This window comes from Alosa pseudoharengus, unplaced genomic scaffold, assembly GCF_046254945.1.
Source record: "Alosa pseudoharengus isolate Yale_2024_CS ecotype anadromous, Long Island Sound unplaced genomic scaffold, YU_APseudo_1.1 YU_APseudo_1.1_scf_10, whole genome shotgun sequence".
Classification (NCBI taxonomy): domain Eukaryota; kingdom Metazoa; phylum Chordata; class Actinopteri; order Clupeiformes; family Clupeidae; genus Alosa; species Alosa pseudoharengus.
Window position 1 is genome coordinate 14863156 of NW_027468565.1, and position 18976 is coordinate 14882131.

At 40.0% G+C, this 18976-nt stretch overlaps 2 protein-coding genes across 2 annotated transcripts; one reads left to right on the forward strand and one right to left on the reverse strand.

Moving 5' to 3' along the window:
* Positions 1 to 1154: 1154 nt before the first annotated feature.
* Positions 1155 to 7219, reverse strand: samtor (S-adenosylmethionine sensor upstream of mTORC1). Its single transcript, XM_076264800.1, has 5 exons — positions 6992 to 7219; positions 4680 to 4821; positions 3376 to 3495; positions 3058 to 3172; positions 1155 to 2839 (listed from the first exon to the last, which is right to left on the reverse strand). Exons 1-5 carry the CDS (start codon positions 7143 to 7145, stop codon positions 2213 to 2215), a joined length of 1158 nt encoding a protein of 385 aa, XP_076120915.1. The 5' UTR covers positions 7146 to 7219; the 3' UTR covers positions 1155 to 2212.
* Positions 7220 to 7578: 359 nt separating this feature from the next.
* LOC143110145 (cytosolic carboxypeptidase 3-like) lies at positions 7579 to 16733 on the forward strand. The gene is made up of 13 exons (XM_076273001.1): positions 7579 to 7606; positions 8046 to 8204; positions 8328 to 8510; positions 8821 to 8968; positions 9465 to 10253; positions 10603 to 10756; positions 11151 to 11277; positions 11446 to 11546; positions 12535 to 12623; positions 14283 to 14343; positions 15357 to 15449; positions 15781 to 15831; positions 16635 to 16733. Exons 1-13 carry the CDS (start codon positions 7579 to 7581, stop codon positions 16731 to 16733), a joined length of 2082 nt encoding a protein of 693 aa, XP_076129116.1.
* The last annotated feature ends 2243 nt before the right edge of the window (positions 16734 to 18976 follow it).

Here is an 18976-nt window from a genome sequence, read left to right on the forward strand (position 1 = left end):
TTAAAGTCAATTAACCTTCAACAAAAGACCACTGGCATAGCAGTACACCACTGAATAGCTAAAATAACAGAGATAGCCCAACACTGAGAAACCTCAATATTTCAGATTCAGGCATATAATTGCATTTATTTAAATGTTAGGTCTTAACGGAAGTAAGGAGAGGCAACTCTCACAATACCTTACAAATGTATGGCCAAACACTGTCTTCTCACAGTTCCTTGGGAATAATAATTGTACATCTAGGGGCATTTTCGTTTTCCTATATACAAAAACTACATATTGCAACTTGAAATTTCTAGATGTTCTAGAATAGAGATTACATGAATATTGCATATCTTACAAGTGTTTTGTAAACACTGCAAACCAATACCAAAAGAGCACTGGTTGGGTTTGGCCTGAAAACATACCAAAAATTCTGAGCACACTGGTATCGACAAAACAATGAGTTAAATTGTACACATGATGTACACATTGTGATCAGATATCCACTACGGGCTGTACTATGGTCATTGATACATATCATCTCTTAGTAGAACTAATCTTAAGGCTTATCATGGCGTACAGACAACTGCAATGTATAGATTGCATTTGCAGCAATCAGGAAAAAGTTAAAATGTATGTCTTACACCTATTATCTCAAACACAATGACATTCTGCTCACAACTCAGAAACCTTAGCAGTTAAAATGACTTCCTTTTCTGTTTGAAAGCTCAATGTGTTGGTATGGCTTTCTGTTTTCTATAGGTTTCTGCACATTAAGCTGATAAATTTCACTAAACCAAATAGCCTAACTTTAAAACAAGTAGGCTACATCCAATAGACTTCTTCTCTTTCTTTTGAATTGATATGTTGTAACATGACCTTCCTAAAACCTACTTAAAACAAGATACAGTGGCTTATTCACAATGTATCTTCTAGGCTGCATTTAGTGTAATTAGTGCGGGTTCCCAAATATCCAAGATGCAACGGTGATGTTCTGATAACAGTTGATAAGCAGTTGTCTTTCAATATAGGAGACAAATATTATGTTTAAAAACACCAGATATGCACTGTGATATAAATATATTGACAATTTTATCAACTTAGAACTGAATCACTCACAAGCACATCTAGAGAATTTATTCCCCGAACAAAAACTCTTACACTACTCACTCTTTGATATTGTGAAACAATGTTTTACGGCTCATTTTATTTCATATATAATGACAACAAAAGGGGTAACTGGTATATACACTGATGCAAGCGCTTTGGCTAGATTCCAACCAAAATCTCTCAAATTACGTGCAATTAGGTGTAATTCTGCATTGTAATTAGGTGTGCTCCATTGTAGTAGTAACATTTTGTAAAATCTAATTTGGTCCAAACAAGAAAATCTAAAGCTAAAGCTACAGTTTGAACAACACCAATGAATTCTTTGTTTTTCCTTCAAGTCTCCATACTAGTTGCATAACGTTTGCCATTCTACCAGTTAAAATTCTCACAAAACTCGATTCATCCTACTCGTCCTGACAACAAAATTTGGTGTGCTTTCTTTTAAAAACACATTAAAGCAATTGCGAGAGCAAAGTAACAAAAATATCTGAAGTTTAGTAACACTTACGCAAACATTTGGCATAACCCATACTTGCACTTACATTTTGCAATAAAACATGTTCTGAAAATAAAAGTTGAAAATGATTAATAACCGGCCAATTCCAGCTTATTCCAGCTCAAAAAGGAACCACGTGTTTAAAATGCTGGTTGGGAAACCATTTGTAGAATAAGTTTCATCTATTACTTTCCTTAACCAGGAATAACTCTAGCAAGAAACACAGCAGCAATGCTGTCCATTACCCTGCTTTTCACATGTGAAGTGGTAAACCTGCAGTGTCTGTAGAACTCGTGTGACATTGTTTAGTCTCTGGGAGAGGTGGCAGGCCACAATAAGCCCAGACCATATGTTAGGGGTGCACACTAGTGTTCTACTGACAGGATATCTGAAGGTTTACTTTTCCAAAACTTCAAACCTGAGACACAGCTTCAAAAAAAGAGGACATACGTAAGGGGTAAACATGTCTTCTTCCGTTGTGCAAACTGCATTGTTCTTGTTCTGTACAAAACCATTAGAGGGCCGTGTGCGTATGAATTAGAAGTTCATTTGGCAGCAGGTCTGTCTCATCAGGCTAAGGGGAAGGCCAGGACAAATATGAAGAGGAATGGGAGTGTGTGTGTTTCAGTTCTGAAGCAGGACTGGATCTTCCAGCTCATGAAACGGGGCACTACTGCTCTGGCTGTCCCCAGAGTCTGAGTCATACGGCATGTCTGGTAGCTCCGTAAAGCCAAGTGCTATCTGGTCATCCTCCAGGTCTGACCGGTTGTGCACAACCCCTTCATCCTCTTCCTGCTCTGGGATATGGAAGTCCTGGGGGATGTACATCATCTCGGGGTAATTGCAGCTGACCAAGTCACTGGTCGTGGTCAGCGAGACCTTGCGGAAGGCCAAAAGGTGCATGTGGGAGGATTTGGCATACTTGTAGCGGCAGAAGCCCAGTGACTCCACTGCAATACGCCAGCTGCGCATCATGGTTGCATGGCGGTTCTGGTGGGAGGAGTCTGGTGTGATGATGAGGAGAAGGCCGTTGAGGTTGAGCAGCTCGTGGGCCTTCTTGCAGCAGATCCAGCGCTGGTATGGAGAGGGGAAGTAGGACAGCAGCAGAGAGAAGACCACCACCTGAAAGAGCTGCGCTGGCAACGCCTCAATGGGGCCCTGCAGTTGCTCTAAGAAAGCCTCCATGGCATCAGAGGCCCACTGCAGAGGCTGCTGCAGCTGCAGGTTCAGGAAGTCACACTTGTACACACTCTGCAAGTCAGAAATGTGTGGTAGGTGGTAAAGGTTACACTGAAAGGTTATACTTGAAAAGAAAAAAATGAAAATCTAAATGATAATACTCCAACACAGCTGCCCCAAAAATTATGACTCAATGTACAATTCCACCTTTACAGATAGATTGTTGTGATTGTCAGAATATTTCCAAACACTGTTTCCTAAACTGAGATGAAAGAATTATTTAATCATACCTCAACTGCAGGCACTATGTCAATACCAACTGTGAAGAATTCATCAAATTTCAGAAAGGGGTTAAAACAGCTGCCTACATCCAATAGCCGGATCTTGCCTGAATGAAGAGTAGACCTATGGCAAAAATAAGTCAATTAAGCCAACTAATCCACAGGACATCTTGGTTTAAGTCAACAACTAAGAGATGCATTAGTTCTCTTACTTCTAGTTACTGGAATCAGAATTTCTACAGATTGACCAATAATACAATAAGAAAAGAAGTATAATACTAAAAGTTCAGTTCATACACTAAAATGACGACAAGAATAACACAGTACCTTGAAGAGGAGTGAGACTGGACATTTACAGCAGGCCCACCAAAGGCAAACTTTGCACTTTTCTCATCTTTTTCCAGCATTCTCTTCATTCCACCATCAAGAAAATAGTCTTGACAAATACTGAGAAGAAAATAACAATAACAATATTTGAAATAATTTCTGTAATTAATATTTATGTAAAATTAAAATAACAATCAGCCACTGCCATCAGTAAATGTCATAAATTCACCAATATCACTATCAATATCAATATCTTATATATTCGCCAATATCACTATCAATATCAATATCAGTCAGCAAGGCCGATATCAGCGGATACCGGTGTTAGCCCGATATATCTGTGCATCTCTAGTTGAACCATAAGTTCTGAAGTAATTTCTACAACACTGATGTATGTTTGAAATTGACATTATTCCTTTGGTTGTCAGTTTGGATGGACAGGAGTTAATTACCAAAATTATGCCTATTATCTCAATCATTGAGTACTTGTGTTGTGTATCCATGCAGTGCTTTTATCCATGTTCCATCTTATTTTTTCTCATTTGTTGCACACTCCCAGCCACCATCCAGAGTTCCATGCCAACTTGCCAAGGGTGTCCTGAGGACAGCTAGCCTAACATCAAACCAAAGACAAGATCCCTCAATGGCAGTCCCATACCTCAATTACCAGAGTTACACCTTTGATGCACACCTTGTGCCATCAAGCTTCACAGGACACAGATGCACATTCTCTGATGTGCACTTCACACTAGTCTGTCACCAAACAGTCTGTCACTACAACACAATTTAAAGCAAAGTCTGTTTGATTCTGGCAAAACTGTTGCTGATATTTACACTCACTCAGCTCATTACACCCCTCCTATCTGTGCTCCTGAAAGTAATGTGTTGTGTTTGTGCTATGGCTGGATAAAGCAAGACTTAAGTTATGTGAGCGCCAGTAAAGGAACAGTTATTCTGATCAACCTTGCATTTAGAATGTCAAAAGATGGAGGATATGACGTAGGTTTAAGTTATTAATAAAATGGAAAACAAAGAATTGTTTCCAATTTCCTCTGAAAATAAAATTGAATAAAAAAAATAGACATATTGGGGAAAGATCACCATCATCAATGTTACCTCCTAAGCTACCAACATTTCATGCACGTCCAAAGCATGCCTCAGTCATGTGCCAATCAAGCTAATCACATCAAGCTAATTCTATTATGTTTGCTGCAATATTGGCATAACACAGCCATTAATGGTTCAGAACAGTTGTATACTTACAGAGGAATGAATTGAAAAAACAAAGTCAAAGAGTGCCCTACCTGCGACACCATTCAATACGAACTTCTCCTTCACAGTTTTTAGTCCAGTAGTTATCAGCCAGGTTCTTCATGGCCACAGCATACTCGCTGAGGGTTCGTTCATCCTCACAGTGCTCCCGCCAGATCTTCTCAAAGTCACCCACTGAAAAACATCAGAAGAGGAAATGCTGATCACCTTTCTTTACCAGACAGTAGAGTAATAGATTTTCTTTTAAATGCTGTGGCCTAATCATCATTTAGTTGTAATTTAGCATCTCTAACCCAGTATTAACATTATATATTTGTTATCTATCACAAGTTTAACATCTCTGAGAATGTGCATTCATACCTGGCATTAACTTACTTTCTTTATGCAAATCTTTCAACCTTTGTTTAATATTTATTTAGCGTAGACATAGGCCTCCTGGCCCCCCGCCCCGAAGCAAACAACAGCAAGTGACTTTAACTACCATGTGTGTTAACTTATAAGACCTGGCACCCTTTGCCTGTTCTAAGCAGAAAACAATTATGTTGCCACTCTATTTGCAAGGTACCATACCAGAAAAAAAAAGTATTAAGGATCTACTGGGGGTCAATTTAATTGGTGATGAAAGATCACAACAATGCAGTTTTACATATACTTCATGAGACTCTCTGGCACGGAAAAACGAGCCACAAATTAAACAAACGAACCCAATATGTCAACCACAATTTAGAATTTTTATGGATTAGTTAGGAATAGTTATTTCAAATGTAAAGATCCTCTAATCGCTACACAAATTGCTCAGAAACCCTTGCAATCCAAGCCCAAGACTGCTTCAAAGATGACTTACTATTGTTTACACTCACATCAACATGTAACATTGTGTCTGTGTGTCAGTGCAAACTTGTGTGTGTGTCTATATGTATGTATGTGTCTGTATGTATGTGACTGTGTGTGTGTACAAGCTTGTGTGCACTGTCTTCCAGTGTACAGTATGTGTATGTTCCTGTGTATGCGCATGCAGTGATCATAGTGATCCAAGCAGCCACTGATGTCAGTAGCAGAGCCCACTATTGACGGAATTGCATGTAATTCAGTGTGCATGCAAATACTGTGGAAAATCAGATTACGTAAACCTGTTTTGTACAGCATGTCAAATTAACTTTTAACCTTCAATTGGCCAGTGCCATAATAAATTGCTTAATTTTACCAGTAAACCCCTCCCCCAAAAGTGCTGAAACCTTACAATAAATACTCAAAGCAGGCAACATTGGGGCCTCCCCTATCTTCCCAAAGGCCTACAGTTGATTTGTGCTGCTAAACAGTTCCCCAACAAGAAATGTATTCGAGGGAACTTAAATCATTTTTTAAGTATAAAAATATGATTTGTTTTCTGCTAACTTGCTACTATGTAACACTAAATAGAACCATAATATTAACAATATACTTCCCTGGGATAATATAATGCATGCTAGCGATAGGCTTAACAGATCATGCCTTATTATCCAGGTATAAGGTCCAAGAATGGATCATCTGTTTTATCTTTATCACACAAGAGTCAGCCCTCGCAACACCAAGAAAGGACAAGTGCAATCACTACTTTTGCACGTCTCTATAAAAACTATGTATTGTAATGTCTTCTTACACCAATTGTATCGTTTCATGCCTAGACAACATTCTACGAATAACGCCATTTGGGACATAGGACTGACTCCCCTGAGCCACACTGAGTTACACAAAACAACCATGCTAGCAGACGAACGCTACAAAGGCTATGTAGACGTTCTTTTTTATATAAGGCCTACGACAGTGAAATTACATTATACTGTCAGTCTGATCTTGTTCAGAGTGGGTCAAAACTTAACAAGAGACCCTGCTGAAACTGACTTTTTAGTGGTTGCTTCCGAAGATATTAGATATTGGAATAACGTGCTGTGAGTGTGTTGGAATTCTGCAAATTAATCAACGCTAAACTAGCTTCTAGACAACAACGAGATTGAACGCACTAGCCATCTTTAAAAGGACCTTGAAACATATAAACTAACCAGACTAGCTAATTTAGCGTGAGCTGTGTAACGTTAAACGTCAACCCCGTTAACTGTCACCATTGACGTTAGCTAATAGCTAGCACGTCCCAACTGGATTACCACATCAAAAACCTGTGATGACGGAAACAGGAAATTAACGTTAATATAAATTACTCTTGCTTTGCTACTTAGATGTTAAGCAACACAATAACGTTAATGCATTACCTGACAGTCTCATGTTGGCTGTAAAGCTAACTTTCAAGTAATGTTAGCAAAGTCTCGTTGTAGCGTTAGCTATGATATAACGAGTAACGTTAGCCTACCTTCAACATATTTCCTGCGGAGTTTTCTGTGGACATTCTTCACTACACCAGATAATTTTTCCTGTTCAAGTTTTTCAGTCCTGATTGATTTAGAATAAGGAATGAGGTGAAACGACTCCTGGTCCATTCCACTACCACTGTTAAGAAAGGCCATTGCATTAGTTCGGTGGACATCCAGTGCTCTACCGGCACGCTCTTTCACCAGTGTTCGGTGCAGATGATCAGCCCAAACATGACGGATTCAAGAGCAGATTTAGCAGCCCACGTGATTAGGACGATTTCACGAGAGTTCTTTTCGTTCTTTTGCACTGACAGTGTGCAAATCATAGACAGTCTATGTACAGTCTATGGTGCAAATTTACAAGAGAAGTTCGGAAAACATACACAGGTGTGAATCCTGACCGATACATACATTTATGGACAAAATTCTTAAGGAAAAAATAGAGAAGGCCAGTTAAAGAAAATCTATCAATATAATTGTAAGATTAGTAATGGCAAATGTCGCGGTCAACAGGATGACAGGTTGTCATGGAGATGTCAAATTCAGCCTCTATAAAAGTGGCTACTTGCCTGTTAAAAGTAGTTAGATGGTTAATGCTGATGGCATATATCAGAGTAAGCTGTTGTTCCAGTTACATCTTGTGAGTTATCATCGACATCTTCTTTGAAACATATGGCTAGCATATTTTATATGAGTTATAAGGACAACTAATTGGTTATTGCTAGCAGACTAGCGTTAATTGGCATAGCAATAATGGCAGCGATCACCAGTGTAACATTAGCTAGTCAAAGTATTTAGGTATTTTAGGTACCTAGCGCACAATTAATAACTTACAATATGTGGAGATCATTTTAACATCAACTGACTTCAACCTTGTAGCTGGGTATGGGCATTCAGTGGAAATCAACGACTTTACACCTGAAAAAGGCACATCACCTTCTATGCTGAAACATCATGCTTGTTTTGAATCCAGCTGCTCACCAGTAATATAGCAGCCAACGCCATTCCTATAGACTAATGTGGATTCTCGTGAAAAAGTGCATCTCTTAACAGGCACAGGAAAGGATGAAGACAAAATGAAGAAGGGAAATTATGTCCATTGCCACTGTTCGTTTAGTTCCTCAACATCTGAAGAGGAGGATGAGTTTGAGGATGAAAATCAGATACAAGAACAGACAGAAGATTGCCGAGACCCAGGGGTAATGAATGAAGGTAATAATGCCCTACAGCCTACACCCTGAAATGGTACATGAAATGATTGACAAATAAAATTCCTTAAGTTTATTTTTCCTTCAGGGCTTAGTCCAAACATTTGACTTTTATCCTCTATTATAGATGTCAATGGTGTTGCACAATTACCAAAAACCACTCAGGTAGTCTTTGAGATCCATTCTGGCCGGCCAGTGCCTCGTCTCTGTGAGCCACGTCACCTGTATGGTGTCTCTGGACACTTGTCGCAGACCCTTTCTCGCTGGCCAAAGGAGTGTGAAGTTATACCAGAAGAAATACATCACATCGGTGAGAGAAATAGGCACACTGCAAATAGTATACTCTATGTTAATATACAGTGTGCAAAGTGTTGACTCAACAGTCACTTAATTTCAGACTGGACGTCTCCGTCTCCTGAACCTTTTTGTATCTCAGAATCTGAAAAATGGCCCCGATACCAGAATGTGGGGGGAGGCACTGTTGTTTATAACTCACAAGCAGGTCATTTCATAATTTACATGATCATTGTTTTCTGAAATGCAGTATGAAGTCCAAAACAACATATAATGCTGAATGGTGCTGTCATATAGATGTATTTACATGTAAGATACTTTTACAGGTAAGGAGCACTACTTCACAGGGTCTCGTCCAGGGGGGAATCGTTCACCTCTTTCACAGGCCTCTATACCCCTCTCTGGGCCTGATGACACCACTCTTCTTTTTGAGGGCCGCTTTGAAAGTGCCAACTTGATGTCTGCACACAGAATGTAAGTTGGCTTTCAGTGTGAATGAAAATGTAATGAAAATAGTTGATAGATGGAATGTTTGCTTGGTACTGTAATTGCTAATCTTGCTAACTAATATATTTTGTAATTCTGTATAATTGATGACATCCAACAACAAGCTTTTTAACAGTTAGGCCTCTTGATTCTTGAAAATATGAAGGCTGTTAGAAGAACAGATTTGAGTTCCATTGAGATACCATTGATTGTGGCCTCTTTGCTCCAGTGAGAAGGCCGATATCTGTTAAAGGAAGAAAGGCTATGTTCAGACTTATAGCCATTATGAAGGCTCAAATGTTGATCAGAAAAACACAGACTAAACAGACTACATTTCAATGGGTCCAAATTACAGAGTATTCTGAAATTGCACATGCACTTAGAGATTTCACTAAAGGTTTTACATTGCTTCTATTGTCATGTATTGATCATACATGGTCATTTCACATGGACGATTAATAATTTTGTTGCCTTCTCATTTCAGTGGGCAGTTTGACTATGACCTCATGCTCCGGCCTGACCTCTACACTAAGAAGCACACCCAGTGGTTTTACTTCCGAGTGAGGAACATGCGGGCAGGCGTCCCGTACCGGTTCACCATCACCAACCTCCTGAAGGCCACCAGTCTTTATGAGAAGGGCCAGAAACCCCTATTGTACTCAGAGGAGAAGGCCAGAGCCTTTGGTGTGGGTTGGCACCGTGTAGGCTATGACGTGTCATACTCTCGTAACGAGTGCTTTTACCTTGGCTTACCCTGCTTCTCCCTCTCTTGGAGTTTCGTCTTCCCTTATGACCAAGACACGTGCTACCTGGCCCACTGCTATCCATACACTTATACCAAGTTGTGGGCATACCTCTCAAAGATAGAACGCAGCCCCAGGCTCTCTTCTTTCTGCAAGATTCGGACACTCTGTCGTTCACTGGCAGGCAACTTGGTGCCAGTGCTGACAGTGACCAGTCCCTCACGCAAGTGTGGTGAATGTGAAGCAGCCCATAAGCCGGCCATCGTGATCACAGCCCGTGTCCACCCTGGAGAGACCAACAGTTCCTGGGTCATGAAGGGCATCATGGACTTCCTCCTGAGTGACACACCTGATGCACGACTGCTCCGAGATGCTTTCATCTTCAAGTTGGTGCCCATGTTGAACCCAGATGGTGTGATAGTAGGAAATTACCGATGCTCTCTTACTGGCCGTGACCTAAACCGCAGCTACAACTCAAATCTGAAGGACTCTTTCCCCACTGTGCATGCCGTGCGGACTATGGTCCATAGGTAAAGATGTTTAGACTGTATATGCTGGATGCACACTAGCCTGTTGTCATAACACACATTGTTTTGGAATTCTAGTTTGAAGGAGTATAATATATATTAATGATTACTACAAAAGTATTAGTAGAATGCAGTGTAGGCCACATCACTTTAGTGTGCTCAATCTTACATTACAGCTTAACAATATTTGGAATAAACTTTCAACAAAATGAAAAAGTGAATTAAAGAATATATTATAATTTTTTGTATATAGTAGAGATGGTACTGCTAGAGGTTTATCAGTTTAGATCATACTGTATAAGCAAAGCGTAGTGCTTGAAAACCTTTTACACTCACAAGTGTTCTATGTCAGGTTGTGTGAGGAGCGTGAGGTGCTGCTGTACTGTGACCTCCATGGACACAGCCGCAAGCAGAACGTCTTCACCTACGGCTGTGAAAGGGCGGCCGGCCGTCAGCTGCATGAGCGGATCTTTCCCCTGATGCTGAGTAAGAACTGCCCTGAAATGGTAAGCGCTTCGCGACTGAATGATTCCCATGTAACATAACAAAGGCACTCACTACTTTTTTGGATGCAATAATGGGCAGTACTCGTAATTATCCTAGACTGAACAATTATCTACATTTTATGCAATATTTAGCACACCTTACACAATCTTTTGAAAAGCAACAGAGCTGTGATGTAAAACTATTAAAGTATAATATAATAATATCATATAAGTATCCGAGTATCCTAGTTGTTTGCCATACAGATGATGTGTTACCCCAATGTGTCACTCACTCAAAGTCAAACTTCTTATTTCCTTGGAAATGTCCTACTGACACAGTACTGTGATAGAATTTTTACCCGTATAGCAGATATACAGAGTCCAGGAGAGCAAGTTTCTGATTCTGTCTGTGAAGTTCTCTTTTCAGAACTGTAAGTTCAAGGTGCAGAGAAGTAAGGGCGGGACTGGTCGCATAGCTCTATGGAAACTTGGAATCCTCAACAGCTTCACATTAGAAACCTCCTTTTGTGGCTCAAGCATTGGTATGTGACTGTTAGATGCATATGTTTTTATTAGTTATGTACTTACTGTAGAGCAAACAATCATTTAATTATTGTGTTTTTATTTTCCACACCACACCCATGAATAGAGAGCTTTCCCAGGTTGGTTTATACTGGTTCAGAGGGTTTTTATCAGATGTTCTGTTGCAGGTCAACAGAAGGGAACCCATTTCAGTATAAAGGACTTAGAGATGTTGGGAGCTCACTTCTGTGATACACTGCTGGACTACTGTGATCCAGACAGGACCAAGGTGAGTGTGAAGGTCCATGTCTGTCTATCCCTTGTAGACTTATGTTGTACCTTCATCTGACCAATATTCTGTAGAAACCAGGGCCAGAGTGGGACTATTACCGGGAGATTTTAAGCTCCAGTGACTGTGTACACATACAGTCCAGGCTGGAAGATGGCGTAGCGCGACTCGCTGGGGCACCTGCACCGCACACCGGCAACCCGGGTTCGATTCGCGCCCCGTGGTCCTTTCCAGATCCCACCCCGACTCTCTCTCCCACTCGCTTCCTGTCATTCTCCACTGTCCTGTCTCCCCCCCCCCCCATAATAATGCCATAAGGTAAAAGCCCAAGTGTATAATGACTACATTAATGACTGCTCTCTAATGGGTAGGATAGGCTAATTTCAAGAGCCTATCCAGAGAACAATCCAACTAAACTGTTCAAAAATACTAACAGACTGATGAGAGATATGTATCTAATGCCAAATGTGTAACTTTACTAGAGGTTTTGTGTGCAAGCCCAACCCACCATTCATTCCTGTTGTACTGGAAACAAAAAACTCTTGCATTCTTCAGTTGTACATTTTTTATCATAGCTTTGAATTTTGGAATGGAATTGCCTAGTACAGTGGTTCTCAAACTTTTCACAATGAGTACCACCTCAGAAAACAATTGGCTCTCCAAGTACCACCACTATGACCGGCATTAAAATACATTAGCGTAGGCCAATTTAACTACACATTTTACATTGTACATACTGTTTTGTGTTGTTTCTTGTTTTCAAGAAAGACAAAAACTAGTTTAAATTTAACTTCAGTGATCATATATATTATTTATTTATATTTATATATATATATATATATATATATACTATATATATATATATACTCTCAAAGTACCACTAAAGAAAGTCTGTGTACCACCAGTGGTACCCGTACCACAGTTTGAGAACCACTGGCCTAGTATTTTCTAATGTTTGTGATACTTAAGGGGGCCGTTCTTTTTATAGTACAATATGTGTATAAGAGAGCTGCAAGACTCACTCCGACAGGAAACCACCCTGACCCTCGCAGAAGCACCGCACAGTGACGGCGTAAGGTACGTTATACCTGTACCTCTATGGGCCCTATCATGACATTCTAAAGTGCATCGTCACTCGTCAAAAGTCTATTCAAATTTAGTAGGATGTCCAGTTCACATTGGGAGGGGTTTCGTTATCAAACGTGGAGCGCATGGCGCAACAAGATGTTCCTAGGTTTTTTAATCAGTCATATGGGTGTGTTTGGGGTGTAACATCATTTTAAACCAATGAGAAAGACATCTGTCATTCTCTTTAACGGCGCAAAGCGCGATATGTCAAATAAATGCATCGGTATTTTGCCATTCAACGGCGCATTTGAAGGAGGCTGCTTGCGAGACCGTATGGAATAGTCATTCTTAAACCATGCTTTACTAAAACCTAGCATAGCCTTCACGCATTTCCACTCGTCTATTATTTGAACTCATTGGCAAAGTGAAACTAACTTCACCAAGGAGTCAGTCAACGACAAGACAGTTATATGCAGTTACTTTCACTATTGACTGACAATGGGTTACCACCGAAAACATAGGCTGGAAAAAGCAACACTTACCCTAATATTGCTCAAATGACTGAATAAAACAACATTTATCCTGCAGAGGAGTTGCTTATATCTCGTGGCAGTGCGTCTTCAGCTGTGCTCCAGTATAAGTATAAGTATATAAGTATATATACTTTTTTGATCCGGTGAGGGAAATTTGGTCTCTGCATTTATCCCAATCCATGAATTAGTGAAACACACACAACACACAGTGTACACACAGTGAGGTGAAGCACACACTAATCCCGGTGCAGTGAGCTGCCTGCATCAACAGCAGCGCTCGGGGAGCAGTGAGGGGTTAGGTGCCTTGCTCAAGGGCACTTCTGCCGTGCCTACTGGTCAGGGTTCGAACCGGCAACCCTCCGGTTACAGGTCCGAAGTGCTAACCAGTAGGCCACAGCTGCCTCACTAATCCATCCATGCTCCATACGTGTCTCTCGCCTCTCCCCTAATCACTTTTATGGTTATGGTCATGGTTATGGATTTAGCAGATGCCTTTGTCCAAAGCAACCGTCATTACCAATTTGCAAATGATGGTGAATAACTACTCATCATGAGATGTACAGTATTTCGTAATATCTTTATTCTAATTATGTTTCCCATTGTAATCGTGCAATTTGTAATGCTTTGCATGGACGTGCGCTGGTGTGCGTTCATGAATGATAGAAGGATGGTGCGTGCACCTGCCAATATGACTGTTGACATGCGCTCTTAAAATAGCATATGAACAACTCGCCATTGACTTCTGCCCAGCTTTAGGTGGTGTATGATAGCGTTTTTTAGACAACGCGCCAGGCCCCTCCCAAGGTTGTTAATTGCCACACCCCTGGGCGCAATGCTTAAAAAATAAACGTGCAAAATACCGAATTAAACTTGCGCGGGTGAATAACGAACTTTACGCCATGCGCAGGTGCCCAAAATACAGCCCGTACATCTCTAAGATATTACAATAGTACCATAATATAGTTTTATTATACATACAATGGTTTTATTATACTGGGTATAACTAGTTTGTACAAATAAAACTATTATACACTGAAATATATTGTTATATTGTTTTTGACATTGTGGTTTGTTATGTCCTATTTGTGAGTCCAACTCGTTCCTGATGAAATGATCTGATCTTGTCCTGTTTCAGCACCAGTGGATCTAACAGCTCTGACTCTGATGGGCCTCCAGCCCACCTTGAGGCCTTACAGGTGCATGAAAAGGACAAATGTCACCTCACTTTTAGAATGTTAAGGTTTATCATATTATCATTACTTAGAAACTGACATATGTGACTGCAAGTATTGCCCTTGCTTGTCTTGCAGCAATGGCTCTGTAGGAGCATCTTAAAGCTAAAAGAAGCTTACATATTGCCAACTTTAGGAGAAAATCTTATAAACAATGGCTGAGTCAGTCCTAACTTTGAGATGCTTGGCATTTTACTGAGTGATTCACAAAGTGCCGCAGCAGTATAGGGTTACACCTAAATTTGATCAAACTAAAAAGTAGTTGAGAGGATTGCTAACTCACTAAGACAACTCCCAAACGGTAAGGCCCAATCCCAATACTACCCCTTCACCCTACCTATTGGAACTCCCCCTATTACCGTCGGTCCCGTATTTCCACCGTCTTGCGTGTATGTGTCACTTAATATCCATTTCTATCAAACCAAGACAGCGGATTCCTAAAGATGCGCAAGCACCCACACCATAGGTGTATCTAAATTAGCTATGTACCAAAAATGACATTTTACCGTGACTCGAAGAGCTGTAAACAGTGTTGTAAGGCTGCGTGTACACATCCGCTTGGAGCTCCAGTGGAATTTTAATTTCATGACGAGAATTCTCGGTCTAACCGTTCATGTGCCGTTGAAACGGCGTAAATGGGCGACCCATCAGGCCAGGACTATAACTCCGAGCGTGGTAAACAAAATCGGATATTTCAGGCAGTAAATGCCAAAAAAAAAGATTTTGTTCAAATCTACACACCTATGGCTACTGAAAAATGTAAGGTTCATTTAGCAAATGTTATTTTGAAGTGTTAAAAAACATCGTTGTTTTAGAATTTCCGAACCATGTATCAAATCTAATTTTGACCAGATCTGAAGACAAGCAAATGCCATGCACTCTGTTTTCACTTTTAAGATACATAAGCCTTTTGCAATTATCATTCTTCTTTGTGTATACTTTGACCTTCCACTTATTTTCTCCTCTGTCTTGCCTAGATGATTAATCGTAAAAAGTCAATGAAGTCCAAGAAACAGAGGGACTGTTCTTGTCTACTGAGGTATAAAGAGAAAACTCCTGAAGAAAATAAGGTGATACACTTCAGATGATCATGTAATATTGGAGTTATACAAAGTACAAAAACTGTTTTGGATTAACCAAAGCAGGACTTTCATCTAATTGTCAAGTAGTACTTATTACTGCACAAACATGTCTTTTTTGCACTGTACCTTGATTCTTTGCCTTTTTGTAAGTTGCTTTGGATAAAAGTGTCAGCTAAATGACTAAATGTAAATATAAGTTGTGAAAACTTAAATAATATAGGTTAAGGTTTGCTGCTGTTGATTCTCCTTATGGAGGAATTTTATTAGCTATCATTAGTTTTCAGATTAATCTAATTGACAGCTTATACTTTTCCTCCAGGATAGTGATGTCAAAGATGGCGTACGGAAAGGCAAATATACCCTTAAACCTGTGAGTTCTTCCTCATAACTCACTTCACATAATACTTGTCTGAATATGGAAAACTTGTCAAAAAAAAAAATGCTAGGAAACTTATGAGGGGTTAATAACAGTACAATTTTTACCCCCCCCCCCCCCTCTCTCTCTCTCTCTCTCTCTTTCTCTGTGTGTGTGTGTGTGTGTGCATCTCACATCATGACAGGTATGTGTTCCTCAGCATATGCTCAGGAGAGGAAAACAGGAAGCTCCACTGGAGTCCACTGATGCCAACAGAAAGGTGTTGACCAGAGTGCATACTTTGCTGTAAAAAAGTCCACAAGACCAAAAATACATCATAATATGTATATATAAACAATAGGGGTATCACGATTCTCCAAATCCTCGATTCGATGTAATTTTCGATTTTAAAGTCACGATTCGATTCGATTTTCGATCTAATTTAAATATTACTATTAATGCATTCCTTATATGTTATTTACTCTTTTTGGCCTTTTCCTTTTTTTTTCGGGGGGGCTTTTATTTTGAAACCGCTTTGAAACCGTTCCAACCGCGAGGGGGTGTGGCTGCATCGTCGATGCTACTTTTAAGTTCGAAGTTCGAGATTGAGATGTAATTTCGATCGATTTCGAAATAAAATCGAAATCGTGACACCCTTAATAAACAACATAACAGGGTGCACTACAACCATCATACTGATATCTCAGTCATCTGTAATTCCTTACCACCAACTGCCTTTTTCAGGATTCTTTCAAATTTCTCCACCTCTGAAATAGTCGTGTCATGTGAGGCCAGTCTGTTTTCTGTTCTCTCCACAGATGTCTGTGCTATACCTGGTCTTTGATAATGAGAACGGGTCAGTGAAATCAAAGGTATTATTAGCCTTGCAGACACAACTAAACTGTACCTCTGACTGATTGACTCTCTTTCACAATGTTCTCACCCCATTACTGGTATATGTTTCTAAATCAAATGTGTCAAATCAAAGCGTTTGTTGATCTTCTTGTCTGTGCTGTACGCTTCTCAGTCAGACTACTTGCGCCACCTGATGGCAGGCTACATTAGGAGCCGGATGCAGATGGGCTTGAGCAACACTCTGAGTGGTAAGACAGACCTGTCTATTGCGCCGTTTAAATAGATTGCTTTTTTTGTTTACTTAAAATACCTGTTAGACTCTTTATTTTGCAGTCTGTCCCTTAGTTTGTGTGTGTGTGTTTGTGTGTGTGTGTGTGTGTGTGTGTGTGTGTGTGTGTATACCTATTTGTGTGTGTGTGTGTGTGTGTGTGTGTGTGTGTGTGTGTGTGTGTGTGTGTGTGTGTGTGTGTGTGAACGTACATGTGTTTTTGACAGGTTTGGACTTAGGTCCCATCACCATGCCTTCAGGGGCGCCACGAAAAGCCAACCAGTTGTCTGGCCTCAGTCACCTGGCATGTGGAGACAAGCGCATTGGCCGACTATCACCAGTCCAGTGTGAGTATCTTGTAATTCTTCATAATATACTGAATATAATTTCTCATGAAATGATGATCTTTGCCTAACAAGAATTGAAAACTGATAGCTATAGAAATGAAAATGAACATGACTTGAACCTGTATGGTGAACGACAAGTATTGCTCAACATAAATAAAATAGGTCTGGTGTTGGACTTGCATGTACCATCACTAATGACATAATGGCATACATAATAGAATGTGTAATATCTATGGCGACTTTTCTTTTACGATGGCCATTTTGTTGTCTAATGTTATATAAAGTTGTACTGACCACAGAACACTGGCAGAACAGTCCTGAATGACTTATTTTCCTTCTTAAATAGTTGTAATCCTATCATTAAAATAAAGATAATATCTCTGCAACCTTAAATGAAGTCAAAATTTCATCAGATATGACATTTACAATAGACAGAATAATGAGACTGAATAGGTTTTCTGTTTGTTTCCTTGTCATGTACTGTGCACAGGGAGGGGGTCCAAGTCACACCCTGCACCTTTTACGCTACCCGGCATGACTAACAGGTAGGATCACAAACATAACTGTCCCTAAGTACTGCAGAACGTTTCCTGACAGGGACTGTTGAGAAATGTTATTTATCTGCTTTGCAAGACCTGTTTGGTTGCTTGCTAAACTATTTATGGATAATGACAGGTGCTGGAAATGGGAAGTCCTTGACTTGTCTGCTCATATGTTGATCAACACTCATTCAAATACAGAAATATTCTGGTGCACATCTCTGCTCATGTCAGTCTTCTTCAAAGAGCCAACCAGCGGGCAGTTTGTGCTGACTAATACCCTTATCCAAATACTAATAGAACTAGCATCGGAAATCAAAAGCTGCTCTCACAAATATTTAAGGATATCATGCTGATTCTCACTGGTGTTGTGTGTACATACAGACAGGGGGAGTACAGGACAGCTGAGTGTAAGCGTGGTCAGTGGCATGGTGTGGTTAAGGATCAGGCGACATCACCAGACAGGAAGTCAGAGCATGTGATTGGAAAACTGTGACATAAATCACCAACCAACATGTCCAATAACAACAACAAAGATGTCTTCTTTAATCTACTGAATGCATCAATCACTTAATAGACATTGTAGGTTGACATGAAGTCGCCTGTTTCAGGTTTATTAAAATCTGTATGCTAAGGTTACCATAAACAGAGTTTGTACTTAATATATATACCGGTACTTACTATATATTTGCACATCATAGGGAGTTTACTACATACAGTACTTCACTAGGTTTTGATTCAGCGAAAACAACTAAAAGCAGCACATTGAAAAGTGTCCAAGTGAGTGAGGGTGATTATTGCACTGCATATGTTATGCTGTTAGCAGTACTAACAGAGCATTCACTTACGTACAATCAATCATAAAGAATCGTGTGTCTTATCTAGAATGCAATGGCTGGAAACTAAGGGTGCAATTGGCTTGTTTTTTCAAACTGTAAAATGAGAAGATAACTAAAAATAACAGTACTGTGGTATGACAGTATTCCTTTTGTAGAACTCTGGTGGCCTGGAATCAATTGTCGATACTTATGTCAGACTGTCATAGTGATCTCACCTGTGTAAGCTAGATGTGGGCAGCAAGCGAGCAAATTACTGAATGATGCACTGGCTGGATTGAGGCCAAGGTGTTGAAGCTCACAGAAACCATATGG